This window comes from Rhagoletis zephyria, unplaced genomic scaffold, assembly GCF_001687245.7.
Source record: "Rhagoletis zephyria isolate East Lansing unplaced genomic scaffold, Rhagoletis_zephyria_1.1 Rzeph_scaffold_02577, whole genome shotgun sequence".
In the NCBI taxonomy this organism is placed as follows: Eukaryota; Metazoa; Arthropoda; class Insecta; order Diptera; family Tephritidae; genus Rhagoletis; species Rhagoletis zephyria.
The window spans coordinates 119-10,118 of NW_016159661.1; the positions used below are offsets into that span (position 1 = coordinate 119).

The 10,000-nt window shown below is 43.7% G+C and overlaps 3 protein-coding genes across 3 annotated transcripts; all 3 read right to left on the reverse strand.

Moving 5' to 3' along the window:
* Positions 1–244: 244 nt before the first annotated feature.
* On the reverse strand, positions 245–2,407 carry LOC108367186 (uncharacterized; the record flags this gene model as incomplete). Its single annotated transcript, XM_017621781.1, has 1 exon — positions 245–2,407. A coding segment is annotated over exon 1 (2,163 nt), but the record flags the coding sequence as incomplete, so codon positions are not given.
* Positions 2,408–2,427: 20 nt separating this feature from the next.
* LOC108367187 (uncharacterized) lies at positions 2,428–4,323 on the reverse strand. The gene has a single exon (XM_017621782.1). It carries the CDS (start codon positions 4,321–4,323, stop codon positions 2,428–2,430), a length of 1,896 nt encoding a protein of 631 aa, XP_017477271.1.
* Positions 4,324–4,329: 6 nt separating this feature from the next.
* LOC108367188 (uncharacterized) lies at positions 4,330–6,742 on the reverse strand. The gene is made up of 2 exons (XM_017621783.1): positions 6,616–6,742; positions 4,330–5,711 (listed from the first exon to the last, which is right to left on the reverse strand). Exons 1-2 carry the CDS (start codon positions 6,740–6,742, stop codon positions 4,330–4,332), a joined length of 1,509 nt encoding a protein of 502 aa, XP_017477272.1.
* Positions 6,743–10,000: the final 3,258 nt, after the last annotated feature.

Sequence of the window (10,000 nt, forward strand, 5' to 3'; positions counted from 1 at the left end):
AGCTTTCAATTTTAACGTTTTCGCAGTTTCCTATGTTTGTCTTCATCTTAAGAAGGGATCACTCGATTTGTACATTTCAGCAGGTACAGAGTGGTGTTGTTCGGAAATTCTTTTATTGGGCTGTGTTTCCGCACTAAATAAATAGACGACTCGCTTAGATTTAATTAATATTCTTTATTGACTTGAAAACACAACCGCCGCGCACTCGCTCCAATACAATACTGAAAACAGGTTACTCTCTCACGCTTGAACATCCTCCGGCCTTGAGACTCGGTGTGACTCGAGGCTCAATTGGTTCTACAGGTAAAACGCATAGCTTTTGTACTGGCCGATTAATGGAGCCATTGCCAGTCCAAAGTGTGACATTGCGGACTAGACCATCACTCCCTGGATGCAATGCGGTGATTCGTCCCATTTTCCATAGGGTCGGTGGCGTAGCTTCGTTTTTTATGACTACTAAGTCGCCTATCTTGAGATTCCGTCTGCTCTCTCGCCACTTGGGTCGCTGTTGAAGTTCGTGCAGGTAGCTATTGCTCCACAGTTTCCAAAAACGCTGAGTGATTCGTTGCCGAGATTGCCAGTAGTCGAGGCGATTCTCCGGCCATTCCACTGGTATTTGCTCCCCTAGCACAGGTACTAAACTTTCACCAATTAGCAGATGACCGGGTGTAAGGGGCGATAAGTCTTGTGGGTCAGCGCTCAGGGCGCACAATGGACGCGAGTTGAGGACCGCCCCAATTTCTGCTAGCACAGTTTGTACGGCTTCGATCGTTAACAAGTGAGCTCCCATGACTCGTCGGAGATGGTGCTTGGTAGCTTTCACCGCGGCTTCCCAAAGCCCTCCTTGGTGCGGTGCAGATAGTGTAATAAAATGCCATTCGGTTTGACGTGCTGATAATTGGTCGAAGAGGTCTGAGGCTTGCCAAGTTTGCAGCATTCTACTTAACTCACGTTCTGCGCCAACAAAATTGGTTCCGTTATCACTCCATAGATGCAGACAGTGCCCATAGCGCGACGTAAAGCGAATAAAGGCCATAACGAAGGCCTTGGTAGATAAATCTGATACAAATTCCAAATGCACCGCCTTTGATACCATACACACGAACACCGCGATATATCCTTTAATAACGACGTTTCCCCGGCGTCGATCTGGACGGACTTGTATGGGGCCTGCGTAATCGACTCCCGTATGTACAAATGGACGGGCTGGACGCACCCGACACGCCGGAAGATTTCCCATCATCTGTTCGGTCGTCTTGGCTCGCAGCCTTTCACAGGTTATACACAATTTGACAATTGATCTCGCTAGCGACCGCACGCCGAGGATCCAGTAGTTTTGTCTTAGTGCGGCTATAAGCTGCTGAGCCCCGCAGTGCAGCAATTTGACATGTGTTGCGCGTGCCATTAAAAGGGCCAATCTCCCCTTGCCTGGTAATATGATTGGATTTTGTTGAACGTCCGGTATATCTGCCGCTTGCAGTCGGCCGCTCATCCGTAGTACGCCATCTTGCAAAAACGGAGCCAAAATTGCAATTGAATTGGACAACTTCGAGGTCTCTACCGGTTGCTGGTGCTGAGCCCAGCGCTCGAGCTTTCGGATATCATCCCCAAAGAAGTCGCTTTGCTCCTGTCGGATCCAAAATGTAAGTGAGTGTTCGAGTTCCTTGACGCTTAAGTGAAGGTTCTGCCTTTCGGCCGATGGTGATCGGCAGTTCCGTGTAAATCTAAATACCCACGCAGTTACCCTTATCAATCGATTCATCGAAGAGTAACGCTCTAATAATGGCTTTTGTTCGATATATATAGCGTTGACCTTGGCCACCATTTGACCACTGGTCCGATCTGTGCGGTTTCTTACGCGTCGACATTCATTCTTAACTTCCGTTTCGACCTGCTCGGATATCCTTTCTGGTGGGTTTGGCCACATAGCCTCGGGTTGTCGAAGGAAATCAGGCCCATGCCACCAAAGTTCGGACTCAATCAACTCCCTCATTGTCATTCCCCTAGAAATCAGGTCTGCTGGGTTTATATCCGTGGGTACATACCTCCAATCGCAGTCAGCTGTGTTCGTATTGATCTGACGTACGCGATTTGCTACAAATTGCTTTAGGCTACTTTCGCCCCGTTTCAACCAGCAGAGGACTACCATCGAATCGGACCAACCCGTGATCGAGCCGATCATTATATTATGTTGAGTTTTGCAAATGTTCACTACCCGTTGTATAAGCTCACTAAGCAGCACTGCAGCACGCAGTTCGAGACGTGGAATGGTTTCTCCTCGCAGAGGCGCCACCTTAGATTTAGATAGTAATAGATTCGATTTCACTTCAGCCCCAGAATGTATTGTCACGTATACTGCTTCACCTAATGCAAGCGTGGACGCGTCCGAAAAACCGTGTAACGTCATAGTGAGTCGCCGGGAGTAACCTATCCACCGTGGTATGCGCAGATTGTTAAAAAGTGGAATTTGAGAAAAATGTTCTGCCAGGCCGTTTTCAATGGATCTGATAGTATCATATCCCAATCTTGCTTCTCCTTCCAGATCTTTTGAATAAGTATCTTTGCATTGACTATAAACGGTGCTGCTAGGCCATCAGGATCATAAATTCGTGCGGTTATGCTCAAGACTGAACGCTTAGTCCAGCTCGTAGCATGAATATCTGGAAGGGGTTGAACTGCGAAGGCAAACTCATCTGTTGCGGGCATCCATTTGAGACCAAGAACCGATGCTTCCGTATGGGTATTCAGCCAAGCAGCTGATTCAGCAGAATGCGCACCAATGGAACTATTAATATATTCCGAATTTGATTGCCACTTAGTGAGTTCGAAACCCCCGGCGGCTAGCAGCTGCTGCATTTTATGGCAGAGTAGAAGCAAATCCTCTTCCGTGTCTTCACCCACCAAGCAATCGTCCATGTAAAAGTTGTTTAATACCGCTCTGGCTCCTCGAGGCCACCTAGCTGAATTATCTCTGGCACACTGTTGCATCGCCCGAACGGCACAAAATGGCGCAGATGCCATACCGAATGTGACCCCCGTCAGCCAATATTCCACTATTTCTCCTACATCATTCCTCCAAAAAATGCGCTGTAGGTCCCAATGCTTCCTTGCTATCTTTACCTGGGGGAACATTTGCTTGATGTCCGCCGTTACAGCATACGTGTTCAAACGGAATCCCCAAAGGAGATCAATCAGGTCTTGCTGCAGTTTCGGTCCGATCATTTGCACATCATTCAACGATATGCCAGTGTCCGTCAAACAAGAGGCATCAAAAACAACCCTAAACTTTTTCGTTATAGCATGATGGGGAATATAATAGGCCTTGTTTTCCGGCGGATTCGTCGCTGGGCGGAGCCAGTCCTTCGCTACATATTCATTTATAAATGCCTGATACTTCTGCTTTAGTTCAGCGTCCCGTCTAAACCGTTGCTCTAATTTTATGAATCGTTGCAGTGCCATTGCCCGATTAGAGCCAATACTATCCCAATGAGGCCGCAAAGGAATCTGCAACACATAACGACCGGCATTCGAGTCAAACGCGAGCGTTTTCAAGAAGTGATCCTCACACGCTTGCTGCTCCGCTGTCCATGTGGACTCATCGCCAGGCATACCCTCGAATTCGAAAAACCCTCGTAACAATTTATCAAGCTGAGAATCCTCCTCGCCTTGGCCTACGTTTTTGGTGAGGTGGGCAGCAACAACACTGTTATTAGTGGAGATTTCACCAAAAAGTAGCCAACCTAAACGGGTTTGTTGTGCCACAAACCCCGCAGACAGGCGCCGCATGTTATCTTGCATGAGTCGAGCCCATACTCCTACCCCTAAAAGCAATTGGACCTGTGCTGGTTTTTCAAACTTCGGATCCGCTAAATATGTTAATATATCACTTGGTACTTCCTGCCTTTGCAAACGTTTTTGGGGTTGTAACATTTCTCCTAATACCGAAGGCACTACCAGACAGTAAATCAGTAACCGTAGATCCTCGTCATAAAGAGACATAAAATGACCGGTAACCATTTTTTCGCAGATGTAAGATCTTGACTTGACCGCCGTTGATACTCCTACTCTAGTTCGGCGCGTACAGATCCTATTATCTTGCACGACACCCTTACTAATCAAATTCACCTGAGCTCCTGTATCGCATATTGCACGTAGCGTAACTACTGCCCCACTACTGGTCAGAAAGCGCACCTGTGCTGTTGCTAATATGTTATCGTGTAAATTGCTGCCTCCACCCGATGGTATGGTGGATCCTATATGCTCTTCTAGCTGCGACGAACCTGCACTGCTGAAAACCCCGAGGCCGGTTTTCTCATAATCCATTGGCTGCTATTGCTCTGCTACCGTTTCCCCCTCTCCGGCTGTTGCTAACGCGGATGTGCGTGATGGCACCTCCTTGGAAGTTCCAGATAGCTTGGGGCATATAATGCTGTTGTGAGGTGCCCGTGCGCATCTTGGACAACGGCTTTGTAAACAGTTCCGGGCAGTATGACCTCTTCTCAAGCAGTTCTGACATAGTCCTAGCTCAAAAATTCGTTTAACTTTCTCCTCCCTATGCATACTTCCAATTCCTGGGCACCGATGAAAAGCATGATCGCCCGAGCAGTGGAAGCAAGGGTGGGTGCTGGATCGTGACGACACGCTTGGGAATGCACGCTGATTCGTTGAAGCCTTGTTTACTTGCCTCTCGCTGTGATTAGATGAAGGTAGTGTCGCCTGACTCAATAGCCCGCTGCTCCGACGCTCAAGCCATACATAAAAGTCGGTCTGTAAATTGGGTATACGATCGGTTGGCCTAACCATTTCCCACTGGCTGCGGGATGTGCTATCTAAGCGGGACTCAAGGAAATTTAATATTAGTAAGTCACGCTGCTCTTCAGCCCCCAACTGCCTTGAAATCATACGCAAGCTATTGCGCGTCACATCAAGCATATTGCGCATTAATGCATGGGTAGCCTTTGGCCAAATGGGCAGCCCATAAATTGCCGAGCAGTGTGCAGCGTGACACAAATATTCATTATCGAACGCTAGGCATAATGTCTTCCAGGCATCGGAAAAGCTCTCCTCTCGCTGAGGCCAATAGCCCATGGCCCTGGCCGCACTATCTTTGACGCAGCTTTGCAGTCGCCGGAGGCGCTGCAAGTTTGTAAGGTGCGGATTTTGAATAACCTCCGCCGTGAAAATGTCCCTAAACTGAATCCACTCTCGATGGGCTCCACCAAATACCGGGAGTCTATCTGCTAAAGGCAGTTCGGCAAATTGCAACTGTAGTGAGCGACTATTTGTATGCTGGTATGCCGCCGTAGATACAGCTGGTTGCAATGACTTGATTCTATTGCAGAATTGCGCTCGAACTCCTACGTAAACGTCCTCAACCTGCTGTTGCCGTGTCATATCATCCGCCCGTTGCAGCTCACTTCGCGACCTCTGTTGCAACTCCCGACATTTTTCCTCAAATTTGCCCCAGGCTGTGGTAAGAATATCAAGACGAGCTTTGATCACCTCCACATCCCTAACTTCCGAGGTCGCCGAAGCTAACCAGTCAGATTGACGCTGAATTTGCGCCACCGTAAAATCAATATCTGCTTGAATACTACTGGCGCTTGAAATCCCTTGAGATACCGCTCTATCTATAGTGGATATGTTCCGCGAAGAACCCCCCACGATCACCTCCTGCTGATCATCTTGCGATGTGACCCTTTGTTCGCTACCTGGAAATACCAAGAGAAATGTTTTAAAAGGGCCTTGGGAAATCTTGAACTATTCTAGCCTAATTCCAACGCCGACGTTTAATCGCCCCTTACAGTATAGTAAACTACGTTTGCTAAATTTCCAAATCACATCAATGTCTGACGCGACGTCATTGCATATGCACCCGTGCATGCGTTTCGAAACTACCCAACTACCCTTAAAACCCATTTACATATATACCCCTTTCCCCTGAATTTGCATCCAGCTCATACCAATAAGTCGCAGACTAATCCCAAACTCAATTCAGTTTATTAGCAACCAAAACCACTGTAGTCACATCAAGTCGCTGTTTCGCCAGAAATACCATCAAGTCGCTGACTAATTCCCAAACTCCATTCAGTTTATTGCCAATCAATAAACCAATGCATTCGCATCAAATCGCTGATTCGCTAGAAATACCATCAAGTCGCAGACTAATTCCCGAACTCATAATTCAATTTAATTTATTTGGCAGATAATACACAAATGCATTCTCATAAAATCGCTGATTCGCTTGAAACATGGTGATAACCACACCCAAGGTGGCATATGTATAAATTGACATACCTATAATCGCTGGAAAATAAGCGGCTGGGTTTTCTTCCCCCAATGCAAATACTTCAATAATTCGACACTTGCAATAATAATAATTTGTTTAACGCCGGCGCTCCGAATTACATTAACCACTCAAATATGTATTGCCACAAGTCACAGCTGCCCAAGTCGAAATTCTGCAGTAGAAGTGGGTGAACAAGACACCTAAAATCTCGATAAATGCATAATCTCATGCAAATTTTTTTTTTAAATATTGAACTTGGGCCATTTTGCAAAAACACGCCTATCGACCTGTGCAGCTACGACCCACGGCCATAGATATACACGCACCATTTTGAGGATTAGCTACATTTCCCACGTCACGCTTCTTTTTTGCTGTTGCTGACTGCGCTGCTCCTACCCTCTTGGGTGCACTTGCTGCTGGCTTGTTTTTCCCTTCCTTATTTAATTTCGGCATTTTCCTATTCCTGAAATCAAATGCTGTTTATTATTTCTATAACGATTAATTAGGTAAAATGAAGCGAACCGAACTAGAAATTTCAAAGTACAATCCGAAATCCAATAGAGTAATATGTGCTCATCAAAATCAAAGAATGTTCAAGAACTTTCTGTTTGCAGAATACACAGCAATATGCGCGCACCGTCTTGAAATACTAGTTAGTTTGCCAGCGAGTGCAAAAGAAAATAAATCCCCAAATAATAATACTCTCTTGCAAAATGCTGAATAATTCGCTTACAGACAGAAGACATACATTCCCACTTCTACAACTCTATTCTGTACTTTTTAAAATAAGCCAAGCACGAACAGCAAAATCAACGAAAGACCAATTCCCCAGAATACACCAAAGGAATTCGCTTCTACTTCGCCGTGTTGAGCGTCACATAAAATGCAAAGGCAAAAACAACACCAAACAAATACTAACTTTACCGGCATGTCGCAGTTTTGAGTGCATTGGCCACCTACCAAACACTCAGCAAAAACAAACACAACACAATTCGCAGCAATACGCACTATGCAAAAGCAAAACACCACTCAGGTCGCAGCTATGAGCGTATTGCAGACACTCAACTAAACACAAGCACAACTCAGGTCGCAGCTATGAGCGCAAACACTCAACTAAAAACAAAATCACAACTCAGGTCGCAGCTATGAGCGTAAACACGCAACTAAAACAAAAGCAGAACTCAGGTCGCAGCTATGAGCGTGAACACGCAACTCAAAACAAAAGCAGAACTCAGATCGCAGCCATGAGCGTAAACACGCAACTAAAACAAATCAGATCTCAGGTCGCAGCTATGAGCGTATTGCAGACACTCAACTAAAACAAAACACATCTTAGGTCGCAGCTATGAGTGTATCGCAGTCACTCAACTAAAACAAATCACACCTCAGATCGCAGCTATGAGTGCATTGCAGACACTCCACTAAACAAAACACAACTCAATGTCCCCTGTAGCACCTGTAGTGTAAAAAGCAAATCAAAAACGCTGTCGGCGTCGCAGAAAAGAGCGCCGCAATGAGCCAAACCCCAAAGCCAAACAGCATTCGCTAAAGTCGCCGTCACGCAAGAATAGAAACCGCAGCGCAGAATGCGCAGATGAGCCAGACGCAGCGGCCAACACAAACAAAATTCACAAATGCTCCGACTTAAATTTTGAAAGCTATTCACTATTCGCTGCCAACGCCGCGCTGCTGAGCGCACAGCACCACCGAGTAATATTTGCTGACAACCGAAACGTGCATTGCGTGTGTGTATAACACAAAGCGCTACTCGCCGAATTTCACAACACAATTTGCAATTTTGTTTTATTATTTTATTTTGCCAAATTCACCGCATATAGCTCGATTAATGGACTGTAAACACTTCACCATTCGGCTCGATGGACCAAATTATGTTTCCGCACTAAATAAATAGACGACTCGCTTAGATTTAATTAATATTCTTTATTGACTTGAAAACACAACCGCCGCGCACTCGCTCCAATACAATACTGAAAACAGGTTACTCTCTCACGCTTGAACAAGCTGAACTTAAATTTCTAAACACCACTCTGTGTCTGCTAAAAGGACAAATCCGTACAAATGTACACATCGTGTGATCTTCGATTAACAGCCGCCTTTCAGCGTTTTCAGTACTGCTAGTGATAGCAGGCGTAATTTGCAGGCGCAACTAAGGACTATAGTTTTAGGCACTGGTTTGATAGATTCTATTGTAAATTCTTTGGTAAGATAACATACCGGAAATTAGTTGGAATGAATCAGCTGTTAACCTTGTGATATTTCTATACGAATTTCTGCAGAGCACCTACCGGGTGTGTGGTTTGTACTTGAACTGAATGCTTAAATTAAATAAGACACCGATTTGTTTCGGTGTTGTTTTGTTCGGAACTTTCCGCCATTTTTTCCATCATACAATTTTTTCGCTACCTGAACTCAACGTGATTTGCTCAGATGATCGAAAAGAGTTACTCAGCTTATATTAAATGTACTATGCCCATAAATGGAGAGTCAGCCTTTAATAAAAATAGTATGTCCTGATTATATAAAACAAAAGTAAAAGGTTTAAAATAAAATAATGTAAAAAAAAAATTTTTTAAAACAAGCTTTTATTTAACATGTATAATCAAAAGAATAAAATGAATAAAATAAAATAAGCTAAGGTTTCGTTAAAGTTACAGAAAGCCAAATAGTGAAAGGAGGTTCTTAAACTCTAATGAAAATAACTAACAATTTGTACAAATTTATTCCGTTTTTAAAAAAGCTTGTCGACGAATTCAGCGTACATGCATAACTGGTTATGTATACATATGTATGTATTCGCGCGGCAAACTTTTTTAAAAACGAAGTAAATCAGTACAAATTGTTGGTACTATTCATTAGAGTTTGAGATTTTTATTCTTTTGATTGTACATGCTAAATAAAAGCTTGTTTAAAAATTTTTTTTTTACATTTTATTGTAATATATTTTTTTCAATACGAAAAATACTTTAGAGAAAACCTAATTTTAATTTTAACTATTCTTTGAAATCCCATAACTCGAAAAGTAACCATCATATAAAGACAAAAAATATTCACACAATTTCATATTTCACACAGGTACAATTACCCAAAATAAGAAGGAATTCTAAAGCATCACCCTTTTTTTACAGGACCGCTTGACGTGAAATACTCCAGAAACATGTTTTTTAAACTCGTAAAATATACGAATACTAGCCGGCCACGGATGCGCGAGGCTTCGCCACGCGCTAAATGTATGCATATGATGTACATTTATGTATTTGGAGAAAGAAATCATATGTCATCATGTACTTCGTTTACTATATACATAAAAAGTCTTGTCCAAATCCGTTCAGTAGCGTGGTTAAAATATCTCGCCTTTCCTTTAAACTATGTATCGAACATAGTAATTTCAAATATGTGGCAACCCTACTCAAAAAACTTAAAGTTAAACGAACGGTGAAGATCTTATAGTTTTTAAACAGGTGGCAACCCTACTCAGAAAAATTATACATTATTACACATCCAGAGGCTAAGTCTTTTCATTTGACAGTGACGGTGCAGAACTGACGCCTACGCTTATTAGAATTGAATATAGTAATTTCCTTAAGAGTTGGCAACCCTGTTAAAATTCTAAGTTAAAAAGGTCACTCTCCTATTGATACAGAATATATTAGAGAATATCTCATCAAAATCCGTTCAGAAGTTTTCGAGATT